This window comes from Cnephaeus nilssonii (genome assembly GCF_951640355.1).
Source record: "Cnephaeus nilssonii genome assembly, chromosome: 6".
In the NCBI taxonomy this organism is placed as follows: domain Eukaryota; kingdom Metazoa; phylum Chordata; class Mammalia; order Chiroptera; family Vespertilionidae; genus Cnephaeus; species Cnephaeus nilssonii.
Window position 1 is genome coordinate 80,770,144 of NC_137077.1, and position 21,226 is coordinate 80,791,369.

Below are 21,226 nucleotides of genomic sequence, written 5' to 3' on the forward strand. Positions count from 1 at the left end.
TATATATATATATATATATATATGTGTGTGTGTGTGTGTGTGTGTGTGTATAAAAGGCTAATATGCAAACTGTCCCCTCGGGAGTTCAATTGCTATGACATGCGCTGACCACCAGGGGCGGCGCAGAACAAAGGAAGGCCCTGGCCAGCAGCCAGAAGGCCCCAATCGGCCCTGGCCACCAGCCAGGCCTAGGGACCCTACCCATGCATGAATTTCGTGCACTGGGCCTCATTTTATATATATACATATATATATATACTAGACTCAGCTTTTTTCTACTCTAAGTTTAAGATAAAGGGATTTGTTTTAGAGAATAAGGAGAAAACTTATGAAACTAGAGCCTGGAAATGTGGCATTTTATGGATGAAACACTTTAGGCTGTGAATACTCTGTTATCTTTATTGGGTAATATAATTTCACGGCAAAGAGAAAAAACATTTTCCAGTTATTCGATGTAAAGAGTGAGGTTAACTTTACATGGAAGAAACATTTTCCAAAGAAAAATTCTAAAGCCAGGAAAATTTGTTAAGTACTAAAAGTACCACAGGAGAATAAACAGACTGTTAGGTAAGGGGCTACAACCATAAGCTGCTCAAATTGCCCCTGTTACCTAGCAGCATTGGCTAGTCCGGTGGTCGGCAAACTCATTAGTCAACAGAGCCAAATATCAACAGTACAACGATTGAAATTTCTTTTGAGAGCCGAAAACCGACTTCTGCGCATGGGCCATGAAGTTTCAATCGCACTGTACGTGCGCGCCCGCACGTGGTATTTTGTGGAAGAGCCACACTCAAGGGGCCAAAGAGCCGCATGTGGCTCACGAGCCGCGGTTTGCTGACCACTGGGCTAGTCCATGTAGGTCATTAATTACCGTGTAACTGCCATATAGAAAACGTGCTAGGCAGGATGGATAACACAAGCATGAATAAGTCCTGATACTTAGGTGGAAAAGGTAAGTACAAAAACAGCATAAGGGCTTTAATTTACGGATTTCCTCCCCAGAGGTAACATCTAATTCTATAATGAGAATCAATGGGCAAATGGTATTTTTGCTGTAATTGCCATCTTCTGGAAACATACTTTCTTTAAATTAAACACTTCCTATATTGCGTCATGTCATTTTGCAGCCATTGAAGGGTATAATTTAAAAAGCAATAATAAAGTTTAGGAAAATATTGGGCAGCAAGCACATTTTTATGAATGGGATAAGACGTATATTCTATTAAGGTGCCTATGAAAGGGTCCTCTAATAAGTTGGAGACAGGAAATATTTTCCTCACCCTTTTTATGGAAATAGCAGAACCCATCTTCCTTTGGAAGGCAGAGCAAAATCGTACTTTTCAAAGCTTCCCTCACCTTTGCAGAAAGTGCTAATGATTTTTTACAGAATTGATTCTTAATCACTGGGATGCTGTATTGAGAAGATTGTCTAATCAGTGGGCTGCTATATATTACACTGATTGGTAATATGTAGCACTTTTCAAAAGTTAGTTTATTGACCACTTATATTAAAACTAGAGGCCCAGTGCATGATTGAATCATGCACGTGTAGGGTCCCCTACATGCTTTCGCTTTCGATCGCAGGGGAGCTGGGTGCCTGTCTACTGGTGCACCAGGCCTTTCAGAAGCCTCCGCCACGCTGGATGCTTCCGAAAGGCCTGGTGCCAGAGCGGACAGGCACCCAGCTCCCACACTTTCGCTTTCGATCGCGGGGGAGCTGGGTGCCTGTCCGCTCCGGCACCAGGCCTTTCGGAAGCATCCAGCGTGGCAGAGGCTTCCGAAAGGCCTGGTGCCTGCGCAGACAGGCACCCAGCTCCCCCGCTTTTGATGGTCCGCGGCAGGACGTGAGCTCGCTGCCCCAGAGGCCCCTTCTGTGCCGCAGCACAGCCATGGCGCAGACACTGAGCTCACGCCTCTGCTGGCGATGCGAGCTCAGTGTCCCGCCGGCCCAATCGGCTACCCCGGCCACCCCGAGTCCCGCCCCCTGCACCTCCTGCTGGCCCAATTGTGGGCGTAGCGGAGTGATGGTAATTTACATATTACCATTTTATTAGGTAGGATAGAATTTCCATAACAGTTAAGGCTTGATTTTGTGCCTTAATCTTTGAAATACAATATGGGGGTTCAGAAATTCCCTTTCAGGAAATAGGTTTAGACCTTGCCTATTATTAACAGCATTACCAGGTCTTTGGTCTACTGTGTCTAGTCCACTACACCAAGCTAGCTGCTTTGAGAGATACCACTGAGAGAGAGGTTATATGTACTTTTAGTCACCGAGTGGCAATGCAGCATACTGGTCAATGGCAGGATATAAAGAGAACCTATGGAGTTTCCTAGATTCAGGTTTCATCCTGCCTCTGCCACTTCCTTCCTGTTGTGACCCTGGGGACAGCTAACTTAACCTCTTCAAATTTGTTTATCATAGGAAAAGGGAGACAATAGGACCCACCATACAGGATTATAAATTATAAAATGGTCATAAAGGATTTAGCATAGTGTCTGGTACAACTCATACCACATGATAGCTTTAATACAAAGTAGCAACAAGACTATGTGAATAAGCTATATGAAGTAATCATGTGGTTCAGATATTAATTGGCATAATTCTTTGGCAGAGAATTTGCCATTTCCATCAAGCGTCAAACATACAGCTCAAAGAATCAATTCTCATTATTTACAGTAGTTACGGTCTATAAAGTCAACACAATGAATCAGTGAATATTGAACCATTGCTCTTAAGGGAAAATTATATATATAGTTAGATATAGATAAAAGATATATAATCTACACCTATATCTAAACATATACATATATCTCAGATTATAGTCCTAAATCCTGGAAACATTTTGGTAGATTCTATTTGTTTTGCAAAAGAGAAAAGGTTTAGAAGTGCCAAATAGTTTTCCCGAGACTGCCCCACTACCCAGTGTGGGAGCTGGGATTCAAACCTAGTCCAGCTGGCCCCAGAACCTTAGCTTCTGGCCCTAAATTGCACTGCCCCCTACTGTCTCCATCCTCTGGTCATCTCTGCATGAAAGGTGAACAAGAATGCAGAGGTCACCTTGTTGGATCTCATCTGAGAAAGTGTGGGTCTTATTTTTTACTGCTCTATTTTCACAACATATCTTGAGTACTGATTTTGGGGTTACAAGTAAATTTTAGTGAGTAAGTGAACTAAAATACAGAATCTGCAAATAATAATTATCAAATATTCACTGTGTGTGTGTGTGCATATATACATAAGCACATAAGAATAGGGGAATGACTAGTAATCGCTTTTGAAAGAAAAGAAGGGGGTAGAAGGATAGACATTACTTTGTTAAAGGAAAAAAAATAAAGAATATTTTTATTTATACATGTAGTTTATGTAGTTTTTAATTAACAAGATTACAATAACATTTAGAAAAACATGTTCAGAGGGTTTAAAGGACCTATATTTAAAAACTGGAAGCAACAATCATCACTCAGCACTGTATCCTGATTAAATCTGTAACACCAAATGGAACACAAGGAGAAAAACATTTAAGTACTTGCTAAGGGCTCAATGGGAATAATATTACATGGAGGAAGAGATAGCTCCACAAAACTTATATTGGGGATTGGACTTTATAGGAAGAAAGTTATCAGAAATCTGTGAACAAACAAAAAATGCAAACCCTAATTTAAAACCTCAGTTACCTAACATGCTATAAGTTTGCTATAAAATACATTACCAGGTAAGGTGCTCTCAGCTCCACCTTGGTCTTTGTGTATTTCTGTCTGATGGATTAATTCTTCTTTTTCTTTTTCCAGCTTACTATTAGCTAATCTAGAGCACAATGGTAATGTTATTAAAACGAAACAAAACAAAACAAACACACTGTTCCACAAAATATATGGCATTTCCTATGAACTGTAATGTATAGTGCTTAGAATTCACTGATATTTATAAAGGTATTCATTTACTTTCCCTGCTGCAATATTACCATTCTTAAAGATCATGGAATCAAAAATCTTCATGTTTTTCTTAAAATCTGACCTGATGTTATTTTCAAGAGTAGTTTTCCTACTGGAAGAGCTCATGAGAGCATGCTACTCAGAACCTGGTAAGTAAAGGTTTCCCTCCCCCTTTCTTTAGTATTTGCCTCTGAAAAGTTAAGGTTTAATACATTCTGTGCTACTAAGAAAGTTTAAACTACATTACAAACTTGATACTTATATTAGGACCTGGTTTACTGTGATTTTCCTCCCAGCATCTATTATATAAAAGATAAAATGATTGGAATTAGAAGGATAAAATAAGGCTGATCAGCCTCTTAGGTAGCAAGGTTGAAAAATCTTACTCTCTAGATATAGTAAACCTGGTTAAATAAAAAGATAAAAAAGAAGAGCTGTCACATGAAGAAATAATGTACCTGAGAATCTGAAGCTCCCTTTGAAGGCCTTGCTTTGTTTCAGCACCTTCAGGAATATGTTTGAGAATCTCAATCTTTGGGCACAATGAAAAATTAGAAAACAAAGTTAGACATGAAAATGAGATTTTATAAAGATATATCCTATACATATAATAAAAGGCTAATATGCAAATTGTCCCTTCGACCAGGAATTCGACCAAGGGATGGGGACAGCCTGGCAACTGGCCCGATCATGATCGGGGTGAGCCGGCCAGCCCCCACCTGTGCACCAATTCGTGCACCGGGCCTCTAGTTTTCAATAAAGCATATTATTAAAAGTTGGGTTTTTAAAAGCATCATGTTCTACTCAGTGTTCATTCAACAATTATTTATTAACTTCTATATGCCAAACATTGTCTAAGGCATAGAGGACACAGAGTGAAAAAAGCAGGCAAAGTCCCTTGCTCCACGTTCCCATGGTCCTTATATTTTTAGTGAGGAAAGACAATGAGTGTGTAATTGAGGTGATAACAGTACTAGATGGAAAATAACCCAGGGTAAGAAGACAAAGAGTGATGGAAGGTACTATAGGGTTAGGGAAGGTCTAAGCCCCCTCCATTTAAACAGAGATGTAAAGTGAGGAAGTGAGCTATGGGAGTACTTGGGTAAATATTATTTGAAACAAGAGCAAGGCTCTGAAGCTTGAATGAATTTGGTTTGTTCAAAGGACTGAAAGGTCAATGTGGCTAGAACACTGTGGATGAAGGGAAAGTAAAGAGGAGGCTAAAGAGGAAAGCAGATGCCAGACCATGTGGATCCTTACAGGCTATGAGAAGAACTTTACAGTTTTACTCTAGGATAACGGGGAACCATTGGAAGGTTCTACGGATGAGACTGCTATATTTGCTTTATGCTTCAAAAGGATTACTTGGAAACTATGAGGAAAATAGATCAGGGAAGGGAGAAGGCAAAACCAGGCAAGAGTAGAAGCAGGGAGACCAGTTGGGAGATTATGAAAATAGTTCAGGTGTGATAGAATAGCTTGGAATAGACTGGCAGTGTTAGAGGAGTTGAGATGTTGTCAGATTTGGGATAGATTTTGAAAACTGAGCTAACATGATTTATGAAAAAGATGTGAGGTGTGGGAGAAAAAAAGGAGCTGATGATCTAAGGTTTTGGCTTAAACAAATGGGTGAATGATGGTATCATTCACTTAGATGGGCCTTCCAGGGTAGGAATTAGTCAAGAGTTCATTTTTAGCTACATAAAACAAATCAAGGAGTGGCTTGAGATATAATACATTATTTTATCATGTAAATAAAAATTACATTACTTGCCTGTTGCTCAAGGTCTTCAGTGTATTTCTTAACTTTTTGTTCTCTCTTTGTTGCTTGTCTTACAAGCTGTTTAAGATCAGTAAGGCTTTGGGCTTTTTTGGCAATATCAGTTTCTAATTCTTTCAATTTGGTTTCATACATTCTAAAAGCATAAAAGAAAATAATAGGTGTACACATGGAAAATAATTTCATTGATTTAAGACGATTCAAATTATTGCACTAAAAATAACAAAGAATATCTTATTATACTGTTTCTTTAAGTCAAACCTTTTGCTACATATTTATTTAGCATTAGCTGACAGTAAGTACTCCTAACTAACAGACAGGCCAATTAAAAAAGAGAAGTTAGGTGTTTCCCAAAGTTATAAACAAGGGTGGAGCTTGAATTTGATCACTATAAAATATTAAATAACTTTTTCAGTCTCAAAACCAAAAATTAAAAGTAAAATTCATTAGAATATCAAATTCTATATTCTTGGATATTCTTTTTAAAAAAATATGTTTTTATTGATTTCAGAGAGAGGAAGGGAAAGTGAGAGAAAGATACACACATTGATGAAAGAGAAACATCGATTAGCTGCCTCCTTCACACTCCCTACTGGGGATCCAGCCTTCATCCCAGGCATGTGCCTTGATCGGGAATTGAACCAGCAACCTCCTGGTGCATGGGACTGCACTCAATCCACTGAGCTGTACCAGCTGGGATCTTATGAATATAGTTAAAAATCACAAGTTAAAGCATTTCATACGCGCGCGCGCGCACACACACACACACACACACACACACACACCAAAAAGGTACCAGGTAGAACAAAACCAAAAGGACACAGGACACTGCTGGGAGAAGAAAGAGAATGTGCAAAAGCATGGATGAGCGAAATGGCCTATGATGGGGAGGGATGAAGCTTACAAAAATCTGAATAGATGCATAACCTTTAGAGAAATGATAAATAGTTCAGAAAAAAAACACATAACAACAAACCCAAATGCCAATAAAAATTTTTAAAACATTGAGCCAAAATGGTTTTACAAGCACATCATAACACCTTAAAGGGAGACAATGCTTATAATATTAAAACTTTTCCAGAGAAAAGAAGGAATTCTATGGTAACAAAATCAAGTAAGGCCAGTACAAGCAAGAAAAATTATTATCTCAATACATTCCAAATGCTTTTGATAAATCTTAGAAACTCAGATTAGAAGGCCATGTTCTTACCCTAACAAAGACTATCAACCAAAGTGGTAAAATATTAGAAGCTCACTTCTTCATTTCATTCAATTTCCTTGCTCAAATGCCACCCAATCAAAGGGGCCTTCTCTGATCGCCCAACCTAAAACAGGGCTGCATCACCCGGCCTGTCTCAGCAGTCAGTATAAGGCCTGACATGGATCCCACCTACAGACTGTAGCAATTTCTTTGGTGTATTTAGAGAGGCAGGAGGCCAAGGATCAAAATGAGTCTTCTGTCAAGTGGATTCTACTAAGACTTATGTAGTTTCAAGAGGGTTTACTGAATGCCTAGTGTATGCTCAGTTACCTGTATAGTTCTCAGATTAAACACACAATCTAAAAGGCAAAGTCATCTTCAGTTAAATATTACCACCCCTCTCAAATATTTATGAACTTCATAAACTCTTTTCACATTAATAATCTTCCCTAAATGCTCACAGAGCCCTTTTTAGAAAAGGAAGGACAGGGATTATCATTTCCACAGATACAAAAATGTGATCTCACAGAGAAGAGATGTAATATAGTTAAGGTCACAGTGAAATTAGGTGTTTCTCCATGAAGCTACCTGGCTCTCTGAAGGAAGCTAAGCAAAGTAGGCCTGTTAGGAAAACAAAAAGCACAGAGTCTGGCATGCAGCAGGTACTGAGCAAATATTTGCTGAATAAATACATCTTAAAGCAACTCAAAATCCCTTGAGCCCATGCATTATAGAATGAAATAAAAGACCCAAAAAATCAACTGATAGTGTTACTGGTTGAGAGCCTCTGCTGGGGTCCAAGCAGACCAAAGAAGAAACACCTCCCCTTTATCCTGTTACACATTATTTCATTTAGCCCCTACACTTGCCCTCTGACGGGATTAAGAGAGGGCTAGAATGGGGAAGAGTGGCTTTGATTTCTCAGTATATTAGGACAGGAACCAAGGACCCCTCACCAGGACAGCCTGGCCACCTGGGCTGCCCTCTAATTATCTGCATAACCTGCTTTTCTCCTTAGACTTGGTTGACAAGGGCCAAGTGCAGGTCCACTAAGGGACGTGTAGCCTCACAATGCTAAGGCTCTCATCCTAGTTGTAGGAATGATCTCATCCCACCCTTCATCAAGTCCATCCTAAATAGCAGGTAAACAATGAAAGGGAAACTAGGGATGCATGGACATAAAGAACTCTAGGCATATGGGAAGATAAAGATGTGTTTGCCTTTGAAATGGGGCCAGCAGACATAAAGAACACAAGTAATACAGGATGACTTTAATGGGAAAAGAATGGGCAAGATTTCATTGGTCTCTGGCTTTTATACTATTACTAGAGGCCCAGTGCATGAAATTTGTACACTGGTAGGGTCCCTAGCGGCTGCCGGCCGGGTACTCCTTCCCTTCCATCAGCCGCCTGCCACAGCCGGCCAGGGCGTCCCTCCCTTCCCCTGGCTGGCCCCGCCACCTGGTCGAACTCCTGGTTGAGGGGACAATTTGCATACTATGCTTTTATTATATAGGATAAGCAGCTGCTTATGGTTAGAAATGAGATTGACATCAAAGACTTTTATTGACTCATCAGTCATGATGAATGACTGTGGTGACAGTGGCAACGCACACAGGAATGTTTCCTTGTGAATTCTCACCACCTCTTCCATAGCCACAAGGTTTATTTGACAGTCAGGGATCACACATACTTGTAGAAAAGGTTCACGGAGTAGGAGAAAAGCAAGAGAAAGGGAGCAGAGGCCAGTGATACACTACAGCAGTTGCTGAATTCATCTGTTGGGGTTATTTGAAGGACAAGTTGCGCAGAATACAATGCCAAAATTACAACCCAGCTGAGATCCAGTATGCCACAGGTTGTGACAAAACGGCTCAATTATGCCTGGCTTATACTTGAGGAAGAAAATGAACACAACATAAAGCTGAGTTGGAGCTGGCATAGCAGTCTAGGCTCCTAGCTGACAGCAGCTTCCACATGCCCATCCAGCTCCAGGAGTTCAGCCCAGCTCAGCTCTATCCCAGGCCCTGCCACTCAAATTAGTTAAATACTTGAAGGAAGAAAAAGACTCTCTGGCAATGCTAGAATCAAAAAAGAATAAGCATCAGGTTAAAACAAACGACCGAACAGTTCATCAGGAAAGAACTAAGAGAATCAGAATAGTGTCATATTCTTTTAAAATGGCAAAATTAGAACTGATTCAATTTTGTTAGTTTAGACTACTTATTCGTACCTTGTAACAACAATTGATTTCCAGCTCTTGCTGTCAGCACCCTCGAGCTGTGGGCCTCTACTTTCCGCCAACTGTAACCTCTTTCCCATCTCTTCTAGTTGAACTGTCATCTTCTCATTCAATATCTCTAAGTTATTCTTGGCTATCCGCAATTTCTCTGCAGCTTCAGTTTCCTGTCATTAAGAGCTAATTAGTATATTATGACAAAACGTCACACTGTTGTCACAGATACAATATACTCAAAATGATCACTATAAATTAGAAAATAAAAATAATCTGGAGTTCTAAATGCTGATTAAAATTGCAATAAAAATCTCATGTTTCTTTACTCTAAAACAGCAATATAATCAGAATAATTAGAACAACAGATCATTTAAATGGGGTTAGAAAAATATATTTACAAGTATTTAATTCTAGTGGCTACTCTAAATTTGTCATTTTGTTTGGTTACTTTAAGTTTGTTATCTTTGTCTATAATACTTACAGAATAATGGATAGTTTATGTCTTTACACATTAAAAATATGTTTTGTTTTGACTCTAATACTTGAGAGACCTACCTATATGCATAAATTATGTATAAGTACCACAGATTATTTCCACTATTAAACACCATGTTCAAAGAACAGCATCACTCTGAAGATTCGACTTTGCGTGGTGGATACACAGTGCAATATACAGATCTTAGTAACACAGAATCCCACACCTGAAACTTGTATGATCATGTTAACCAATGTCACCCCAATAAATTTAATAAAAAAGGGAAAATTAAAAATACTAATTTCAATTTATTCATTGGATCATCCATATAAATAATAATACCTACTTGTTTGGGCAAGGAATATATTTTGCTTCTTTGAAAGGAATCTTACTGTTCATTTAACAAAACAGTTTCATATACATCTTATTGCACAGTAGGCGTTGCTCTAAGTCATGTGTACAAAAAGTCACTCACTTAAACCTTACAGCAACTCTGTAAAACAGATATACTTATTATTCCCAACTTTACAGTTGAGGAAACTAGGGATATAGGTTAGTACAGTGGTCGGCAAACCGCGGCTCGCGAGCCACATGCAGCTCTTTGGCCCTTTGAGTGTGGCTCTTCCACAAAATACCATGTGCGGGTGTGCACATACAATGCAATTGAAACTTCGTGGCCCATGCGCAGAAGTCGGTTTTTGGCTCTCAAAAGAAATTTCAATCGTTGTACTGTTGATATTTGGCTCTATTGACTAATGAGTTTGCCTACCACTAGGTTAGTAGCTTCACCTAGTTACCATGGCTAATAAATGACAGAGCTAAGATTTAAATCCCAGCTTCTACATTATACTGTCTCTTAATTTATTACATTTTTATTTTCAACATTCCTCATGGTAAAAGAAAGGCAAAAATAAAAACATAATTCACAGAAGTCTTAGTAACTACTTTGAATAAACATATCAACTTTTTTCATTCAGTTTTTCCAAGATATATTAGTAAATTAACATAAAAATAATTATAATCCTTAATGAAAAATCATACTTTTTTAAGTTCTTTACGAAGCCGTTCATTTTCAGCAACAATTTTCTCTGTGCCTTTGGTCTTGGATTCATATTGCATGCTCAACTGTCGTCCAAGATGAGCTTTAAGTTTTTCTAATTCAGCCTAACAATAAAAAAATAGCTGTACATTATTAAAACAATGAAATACAGTAAAAGATGATCTTGTAAACTTATCAAACTTAATTCAAAGTAGTTGCAGAGATAATATTTGATATAATAATCATTAAAGTCTTCCATCTAATATTAGTCATCTACAGCATAGGTTCCCAACCCTGCCTATACACACTAGAATGAACTGATGACTTGAAAAACTTTAAATCACAGTACCTATGGTAGCACCCTCCCCAGAGGAATATAATCAATCTCAGGATGGGGACTTAGGCATCTATATTTTTGAAAATAGATACAGGTAATTATTTTTATGTTGAATTCTCTAAGAACTATTGGTCTTGAAATAATAAAATGATCAAGTAGTTATTCTAACTACTCCTAGTCTTGTTTCCAGTAAGCTTTTCTGTATGTGCAAAATATCTCCTGCAGTCATTAAAGCCATTTTATATAGATGGAATATATATATTTAAAATTTTCCTTTAAAAATTAATAAAAATTATAATAGTAAAATATTCCATACAAATGATCATATTTAAAATATTACCTTCAACTTTTCATTTTCCAGCTCAATATTAGCCATTTTTTCACTGGTCAGTATTCCTGATGCTCTTTTCAACTGTTCATTTTCCCTTTGGACTTTTTCAACTACTTTTTTCATTAAACCAATGGTTTTCTCTAGTTCTGGGATTGTCTTTCCACTTCTGCCGGACTACAAAAGAATATAACTTTCAATTAAGTTAAATATTTTAGAGAATATAATATAAAGTATCAATAACATACCAAGTTCATTATTATACTCACATTATTGATTTCTAACATTTGAAGCCAAAGCTTATATTATTTCAATTTATCATTATAAATAACCCTCTAAGATAGGAATTATAATTCTCATTTTACATACAAGAAAATTAAGAGTCAGAGATTTGATATTCCAAAGGCATGCAGCTGTTAAGTAACAGCTTAAATACTCTATCCTTGATGTCTGTTCCAAATAAATAAACTTAAGAACCTAAATATTCTATTTAGCTAATGTTCATTACAATATACCAGTTTTCTTTATATGTGATAATTCCCCACTCCCACACACACATTGTCTTTAAAGAGCTCATAAGTTATTGAATTTGAATTGCAGTGTAACAAAGTTGATTTTCTTTAAGAATAACCATTGATTAAAAATTCAGTTTCTGACCAATAAAATAGGAGAGATAGCTGAAATTAAAAACCTGGTGTAAAGTTATCAAAAGATCTGGGTCAGCAATTAATAAGTTTAACTGCTTATAATTTAAAGTAAAAAGATTTTTAATAGTCAAGTAAAATAATCTGCTTACTTGTTTGGCATTTTATTCAGTATTCACACAGTAAATAACCCTAAAATATAAACTTTTACATAATTTCAATACTGTATACTTTTATAATTAACTTAGAAAAGGTTAAATTAACAAATAGATGTTTATTTATGAAATGAATATTGTTGACTGCCAACAGATATTTGTCTGAATACTTTTGTAATGACATTAAATATTTTTATCAAATCTATCATATATTTAATATTATTACTTGGCAAAGTTTTTGTCTGTTATGATTGCTTCCACTTGTACCAGTTAACAACATATCAATAGGGGATTAAATATTTGGTCTTGACCTTGTAGGCAACATCTATTTATTGTAAAAGGTGAATACGAAATACATGAAAAGAAAAAACAATAATATAACAAAATTTGGGAAACATGTTTACAGAGCATTATACTAAGAAGTTGCCGTGGACATCATAAAATAATTACACAATGTTAGAATTGGACCAAGGAGCACTTAGTAGTTACCTTAATGAACAAAAGGATGATTCCTGAAAGTTAAATGTTTTCAAGGTGTGGAGAGATATGCAAAAAAAGAGATGAAGTGGAGTAAAAGTGAAATAACATGCATGTAAGGTGTGACAGATGATAAAACATTAACTTGAAACACAGAAAAGCTTAATAATGTTTTATATTGTAGATGCAGCAGAATAAAAACTGAAGCTGTAAACTAGTAAAGGCATATCACTACTGTTATGACTTATCCCTGAAACCAAACAAATATATGGCATATTCTCCCAAACTCACCCCTCTAACATGGCCAAGTTTCCGATCAACTTCTGCTTTTTCTTTTTTAAGGAATTCACACATTTCCTTCAAATCTCTTACTTGATTCTGTACGATTAAAGCAAACATGTAACAATTTAACACAGCTACGGCCATTGGAAAGAAAAGACAAACCATGCATCTGAACTAGCAATCGCTTTAACTGAATACCAAACTCAACAAGTGGGTCTCTAGCAACAAGAAGGATTTTGAACTAATACATATGTTGAATTAAAGTGTATAAATACAAGCGTATTATGTATATGAATTTTAAGAACTATTTTTGCCTTAATGTGCAATAGAAATTTGAGTTTAGGACCCTGATTTTAACTGTCCCATAAATTACATATGTAAATCCATTTGGTATGGAGAAACAGACAACTGAACTTCTAACACTGGCTCTAACAGTGTAAAAATCAGAATGAGAAGCAAGAAATAGCTAAATTATATGATTACCAGTGGAATTAACAAGTTGTTAATACTTTAGGTTAAAAAACAGAACTGAAACAACCAGCCAAGAGAAAAAGATGATTCCCATAAATAGCATAAGATTTGAAAAACCAAAGATAAACTTTATATAAACATCAAAATAAATAACATTTCTAAGAGAGACAATTAACATATTTTTAATTTAAATATTTAATTTTCTTAGAGATATCCTAATATCTTAAAGTGTGAAAATTGTTAATGAAGCACACTAGGAATCCTCTTAGTGCTGGCCATTTGAACTTGCTATTTCTGTTGTCCGGAACTCTTTTTCAATTATTTGCATGACCCACTTCTGTATTTGTCCCCTAGCTCTCTACTAAAATATTAACCAAACTACCATATTTTTTTAAATTGATTGATTTGAGAGAGAAAGAGAAAAACAACACTTTGTTGTTCCACTATGTATGCATTCATTGGTTGATTCTTGTATGTGCCCTGAACAGGGATCGAACCTGCAACCTTGGTGTATTGGCGCAACGCTATAAACAACTGAGCTACTGGGCAGAGCTTCCTTACTAGGGTATTCTAAAGATTTTTATTCATTATTATTATTATTTATTTTTTTTAGAGCAAGAATTTCAAACTCGCGGCCCATGGGCCACATGTGGCCCACATGAATATTTCTGCAGCCCAACCAATATAATGGTATGTAAGAAACATTTTAATAAAAATTCTGTAACTTAATTTCTACAATATCTTCTTACACATAATCCTATCTAATAAAGAGGGAATATGCTAATTGACCATCACACCCTCACAAATGACGGCACCCACAGCTAATAAGGAGGGAATATGCTAATTGACTGCAACGTCCTCAATGATGGCGGCAGCCACAGCCACAAGATGGCGATGTCCAGTCCCCTCAGCCCCGCTGGGACAGCAGGTGTGCAGAACAGCCGGACCTGCCCCAAGGTGGCCCGTCCGCTCCGCACGCCTGCTTCCCGAGTCCCGCAGTCCCCTCAGTTCCCAAACCGCCCATGGCTGGCCCAAGACGCAGGCAAGCCTCAGATAGCGGCTGCCCAGCCACCCAGGGCCAGCCCGAGGCACAGGCAAGCCTTGGATGGCGGCTGCCCAGGCGACGCCCGAAGCACAGGCAAGCCTCGGATGGTGGCTGCACAGCTACCCAGGGCCGCCCAAGGCTCAGATAACCAGGGCCGGCCAAGATTTGCACTGCTGGCAGTGGCAGCAGCAGAGGTGTGATGGGGCATCGCCTTCCCCTGATCGCTGGGTCACCTCCTGCCACTGAGGGCTCCCAGACTGTGAGAAGGGGCAGGCCGGGCTGAGGGACCCCCCCCCCCCCACTCCAATGCATGACTTTTCATGCACCGAACCTCTAGTCTCTATATATCTATACATATAAAAGCATAAGCAACTGGTCGACTGGTCACTATGATGTGCACTGACCACCAGGGGGCAGACACTCAACGCAGGAGCTGCCCCCTGATTGTCAGAGATCTCCCACAGAAGGAGCGCTGCTCAGCTGACTAATGGACACCAGAAATAGGGCTCACAGCTGGCGAGTGCATTAGTGGTGGGGTGAGCCTCTCCCGTGGACACTCCCCCTGAGCACTCCTCCCGCATCTGGACCAGAACCAGGATCAGACCGGCTGGGCGCGAGTCCACGGCCACTTCCTGGTCATGGGCATGCCGGTATCACCCTAGGAGGGGTACGCGGACACCACAGCAGAGCAGCAGCAAGCCTACCAAGTGGCGGTGGTGGCAAGCACAGTGGGTCCAGGATGAGAAGGAGCAGCAGGCAGGAACAGCAGGTGGTGTTGGACTGCTTGTTTTGGCCTGATCCCAGCAGGCCACGCCAAGGGACCCCACCAGTGCACAAATCTGTGCACCAGGCCTCTAGTTATTAATAATGAACTACAACGTTCACTAATGACTGATTACTATAATCATGTTGCATTCATTTCCCTTATGCACCTTACACACAGGCATACCACTTCTCTCCACTAATACTAGCAACGAATATTTTAGCAGCCGATTGCCACGTCATTAGCCTTAGACTGACTTGTTTGGTGTGCGCAACAGGAAATATTTCGTTTTCAGAGAACAAGAAAAATAGGTTTATTTGCATTACATTTATTCATTTGTACAGTTATTGTCTGGTAAGTTAATGTTGAAGAAAAAATATTAATTTTTATTAATATATTCTATTATTTTATGTTAACGATGACTCATTTATTTTAGCCCTTTGTATTCAGCATGCCTCTATCAAAATAAACCTACGTTTCTTTGAAAATTGAAGCTTTTGTTTTTTTGTGGCCCACATAAAGTTAAACCTTGTTTATTTGATCAATGTTTGACATGCTTATTTTAGAGAGAGAGGGAGAGGGAAAGAGAAACATCAATGTGAGAGCAAAATGTCAACTGGCTATCTGCTACATGCCCCCTACTTGGAATCAAGCCCACAACCCAGGCACGTACCAGGAATCATTTCAGTGCACGTGACAATGTCCAACAAACTGAGTTACACCAGCCAGGACAAAACAGTATTTTAAATAGCAATTCCGCAAACCTCCACCTACCCCTCACACACCACATTTACACCAACCATGCTGTTTCTCCTTAGCACTTAATATAAGCTGACATACTATACTAGAGGCCATGTGCATGAATTCGTGCATGGGTGGGGTTTGGCTGGCCCTCCCTGTTCAGGCAGATCAGGGCCTGCTGGCTGGGGGGAGGGACTGCAGGAGGTTGGCCAGCTGGCCCCACCCCCATCAGGCTGGTTGGCCAGGCACAGTGCCCGTCATAGCGACTGGTCATTCCAGTTGCTTGGCTTTTATATATATAGACTAGGGGCCCAGTGCACGAATTCGTGCACCTTGAATAGGAACTGTGGGCTGCGAGGCTACGGTGGCCACACAGCGGGTCTTGGCCCATCCTCCATGCCCCTGCTCTGCCCCTCCCACTGCAGCCCCTGTTGCCCTGTCTGCCAGCAGCCCCAACCCCAAGGCCACTGTTCCTACATGCTGACAGCATGGAGCGATTGGGGCCGGTGCCAACAATGGGTGCGAGAAGGGCGGGTGTCGTCAGCAGGTGCAAGCGGCGGCTGCTGCCCCGATCACCCTTCAGGAGTAGGGGAAGGTGGAGAAGCCCTCAGGGGCATTTGGGCCCGGCAGCAACCGCTTGCACCCGCTAATGGCGCCAAGCGATTGGGACCGGCGCCAGGCGCTGTCAGTGGGTGCAAGCGGCTGCTCCGGTGCAGGCAGTGGGTGCGACCTGCGGCTCCCGCGCCTGTAGTGGGTGTAAGTGGCAGCTCTGGCACCAGCAGCAGGTGTGAGCAGGGCTGGTGCCGGCAGCAGGTACGAGCGCCAGGCAGGACCGCAGCACGCGGGAGCAAAGAATTTTGAGTAACCACCAGAGGCTCGCCCCGATTACAGTGACCAGTGCCCCACCTTGGTCTGGCACCCCTGCTCACCTGCTCCACCATCCCGCCACGGCCGACGCCCACCATGTTCCGTGCTCTGCAGCCTGCTGCTAATGCCCACCATGTTCCCCACGTGGTCCCTCGAGGTCAGCGCATGTCATAGCAGCCAGTTGTTCTGCCATTTGGTCTATTTGCATATTAGCCTTTTATTATATAGGACTAGAGACCCGGTGCATGAAATTAGTGCATTTGGAGGCATCCCTTAGCCCGGCCTGTGCCCTCTCGCAATCTGGGAGTCATCGGGGGATGTCCGACTGATGGCTTAGGCCCACGCCCCTAAGCCATCAGTCGGATATCCTTAGTGTTGCCGCGGAGGCGGGAGAGGCTCCCACCACCACCACTGCGCTCACCAGCCATAAGCCTTCTGGCTGAGTGGCACTCCCCATGGGCCACCAAGGGGAAGCTCCTGTGTTGAGTGTCTGACCCCTGGTGGTCAGTGCGCGTCATAGCAACCGGTCATTCTGCTGTTTGGTCTATTTGCATACTACCCTTTTATTATCCTACTAGAGGCCCAATGCACGAAATTCATGCAAGAGTAGGCCTTTGCAGCCCCAGCTTCGTCCAGAAGGTTGTCCAGACAGTCGTTCCACTGTTGGGCCGTTCAGTCGATTTGTGTATTACACGTTTATTATTATAGACTAGTGTCCCGGTGCACGAAATTCGTGCATGGGGGGCGGTATTCCTCAGCCCGGCCTGCACCCTCTCCAATCTGGGACCCCTAGAAGGATGTCCTACTGCCGGTTTAGAGGGATTGGGTCTAAACGGGCAGTCGGACATCCCTCTCACAATCTGGGACTGCTGGCTCCAGCCGCTCACCTGCCTGCCTGCCTGCCTGATTGCCCCTAACCACTCTGCCTGCCGACCTGCTCGCCCCCAACTGCCCCCCGCCCCCGGCCTGCTGCCCCCAAATGGCCCCCCACCAGCCTGATCACCCCCAACTGCCCCCACTGCTGGCCTTCTCGCCCCCACCATCCCTCCCCACTGGCCTGCTCACTTCCAACTGCCCCCCTACTGGCCTGCTCACTCCAAACTGCTCTCCCCTGCTGTCCTGATCACCTCCAACTGACCCCCCACTGACGGCCTGCTCATCCCCAACTGGCACCCCTGCTGGTCTGCTTACCCCAACGACCCCTGCCATCCCATCCTGGCCTGATCACCCCCTGGCGACCCAAAGTCCCAGCCCCTCCATTTTTTCTTTTTCTTTTTTTTTTTCAGTGCCTCTTTGAGCAGAGGCCAGGACTGTCTGGAAGCAACTATCTAGGATTTATTTATCTTCTATAATTGAAACTTTGTAGCCTTGAGCGGAGGCCAGGGCCGACCAGGGCAGGCGGGAAGCTTGGCTTCCTCCATTGCCAGGGCAACCCAAGCCTCCTGCTTGCTCCAGCTCTGTGGATGGCCGCCATCTTGGTTGGGTTAATTTGCATACTCACTCCTGATTGGCTGATGGGCGTGGCTTGGCATATGGGAGTGATGGTTAATTTGCATGTTTCTCTTTTATTAGTGTAGATACTTGTTTATCAGCCTTCCCCACTAGAAGGTAAGTTCCATGAGTGCAAGAATTTTTTCCATTGCTATTTCCCAGCATCTAGAAGAGTGCTTGACACAAAGTAGGCCCTCAACAAATAATTGTTAAAAGAATAAATGTAGAAAAGTAAAACATTTTTATGAATATGAGTTTTGACTTCTTTATAAACTAATATGGTAAGCATAACAATTAAATAGGGAGAAAAAGGTTTTCCGGCATTAGATTTCCTAACCTCAATAAAGAATACTAAATTTACCTTCAATCTTGGCAAATCTTTATTTGCTTGTTCAAGCTGAAATTTTAGTTCAATATTTTCAGATGATAACTTCAAGTTTTCCCTCTGAAGCTCTTGTTCTCTTTGCCAATGATCATCTGACTCTATTTCTGAAGTCTTCAGGAAAAAACAGTTAGGAATACTTTTAAGGTTTAATAAATAAAACCGGCATAAGACATACTGAATCAGAAAACACAATGCTAAAATGGAACATTTCCCTCAAAAGAATATGGAGAGCTCTGGAGAAAACAAGCAAAAATAATTAAGAATATAAAATTTGCAGGAGAAAAGGTCATATATTTTAATTAATATTGAAAGCAAAGTCAAGTATTACTTAACAGTGTCTACACATATAATGAAAGCCTCCATATATTCTCATAACAACTAAACTATAGTGTTTATATTTTCAGTCCAATAATAAAGTATGATTGTATTATACCCCACCTGCACCCCACTCCCAAATTCATATGTTGAAATCCTAACTCCCAGTACCTCATGACCTTATTTGTAGATAGGGCCTTTGCAGAGAAAATCAAGTTAAAATAAGGTTATTAGGCCGTAGTCTAATGACTGGTGTTCTTATACAAAAAGGAAATTTGTACTCAGACATATAACAAAGAAAGACACGTGAAGACATAGGGAGAAGACTGCCATGTAACAGATAACGAGAGAGGTCTGGACAGATACTCCCTCACAGCCTGAAGAAGGGATTAACCCTGCTAATACCTTGATTTTAGATTTCTGGCTTCCAGAACTGTGAGAATGCATTCATGTTATTTCAGCCAGCATATCTGTGGTTCTTTGTTATGGTAGCCATAGCAAACCAATACACACAAGCCTACAAAAATAAGTGCCTCAATTCCTTCTTCCTTCTGAAAGCTTTCCTCATTCCTTGAGCTAAAGCAATCACTCCCTCATCAGTAACACTGTATTTGCATTTCTCTTGGCATGAATCCACCTTGAGTTTTACTTATATTCAAATACCATAGGTTATTTGAATGAGAAATCTGTGCTTGACTACTTTTTTCTATAAAGTGGAAACTCTCAAATTCTCAATTACTTATGTAGTGGGGGGAAAAGAACCATTATGAACCTGACAAAAGAAATGAGAATTAACTTTCATCCATTTTCTCTGAACATTTAAAGGTGTGATTTTAGTCAATGTTTTGAGAACTTAGGTGACTGAAATATCTTAGGTGGAAAGGATAAAGAAAAAAAAAGAAATGCTATTTGACTTCAATTGGGAACAAACTTGTCTTATTCTGTATTGTGTAAACTGCCCCAAAGTAGTGTATACATAGAAAGTTCAAAAACTATAGAGTTAGGCTGTTCGAACTGCATTTAAATTCTGTTCTGCATCTTTTTTTAATAAGTAATTCTTTTTTAAAAAACTTATTTTTATTGATTACAGAGAGAGAAAGTGTTCTGTATCAATCACTAGAGATGTTATTCTCTAAGCTTCCCACGTAAATTACCAGTAATACACTGCAAAGTATTGTGGCTATTACATGTAGACAGAGAGTCTAACACAACACAGATAGCAATACATGTAAATTTCCTTTTTTCATTATAAAAAAGTATCTTTATAATACCTGGAAAAAAAACTACTGAAGTAACTTGCTATGTATGTTAGAATGTCACACAGCATCACAAAAATTTTTATTGATATTATCCACTGTATGAAGTTTTACTTGTATTGAGATTTTATAGCAAGCTGTATTAGAAATTTATAAGGCAAAATAAACACCTCTAATGTGCCTTATTTTTGCTATTCTGTTATCTAATCTAATCATTTCAAGTGAGCACCAATGGTAAAACAGGGAGTACTAAAATGATTTAGGAACTGCATAACCACTACTTTTGTAAGAACTAGTCAAATGTTTAAGGATAAGTTTATTAATAATTAATATTTTTTACATATCCTACACAACTCTTTTTTATTTGTATTACGTATATATACTACTTGCTATAAGGAAACTCAGCTAACAAAGAAATAAAGGACTGCCGTGTACTCAAACCTGGGGCCCGCCATTTCCTGGCTGGACTGGTACGTCAGTCTCAGAGTTTGCCTGAGTAGCCTCCTCAGCACACGGATTCACTGCAGCAGCAACTGTGGCAGGAGCCTGGTCCTCCCCGGGAGATTCTTCTGGGTCCGTGCAGCTGCTGTGACTGAGGTCTTCAGCTATGTGTTCCTTTCCTTTCCCATTCTTCACTAGTTCATTCTCTTCTTTGACTTTATATTCCTGCTTATTATTTTCACAACAGTCTTGATTAATTTTCTCAATTTCAGGATCGGGATCATTTTCTAAACTGGGTTAAAATCTGCCAAGGTATCATCATTTAGCCTAAATAGACTTGATTTATTGTTTGTCCTTGCCTCAGATATATTTAACTCAGTAGAATCTACAACATATCCTGCTTTGTGTTTTTCTTCTTACTATGATACTGTAGAGTATTTCTCCAATCCTGATTATATAAGTTGTCATTGGCATCTATTCCCATCCTATTTTTAATTCTGAGCACTCTTAGGGTGTGTATTTTTTTGTGTTTGTTTTTTTTAGTTGTTCCTTTATAAAGTGT

At 40.1% G+C, this 21,226-nt stretch overlaps 1 protein-coding gene across 7 annotated transcripts in view; it reads right to left on the reverse strand.

The window, feature by feature from the left end:
- CEP290 (centrosomal protein 290) overlaps window positions 1–21,226 on the reverse strand; it is a 119,152-nt gene that overhangs the window by 3,856 nt on the left and 94,070 nt on the right. For 5 of the 7 annotated variants that reach the window (XM_079774229.1, XM_079774226.1, XM_079774223.1 and 2 more), the window contains 8 exons: window positions 18,629–18,763; window positions 12,899–12,985; window positions 11,344–11,508; window positions 10,669–10,791; window positions 9,150–9,322; window positions 5,711–5,852; window positions 4,395–4,468; window positions 3,714–3,808 (listed from right to left, as the gene is read on the reverse strand). In XM_079774229.1, the coding sequence (XP_079630355.1) occupies window positions 3,714–3,808; window positions 4,395–4,468; window positions 5,711–5,852; window positions 9,150–9,322; window positions 10,669–10,791; window positions 11,344–11,508; window positions 12,899–12,985; window positions 18,629–18,763 (994 nt within the window). Of the gene's footprint in view, window positions 1–3,713; window positions 3,809–4,394; window positions 4,469–5,710; window positions 5,853–9,149; window positions 9,323–10,668; window positions 10,792–11,343; window positions 11,509–12,898; window positions 12,986–18,628; window positions 18,764–18,824; window positions 20,890–21,226 lie in introns of those variants that run through there. The other 2 variants (XM_079774227.1, XM_079774228.1) reach the window with 2 other exon arrangements.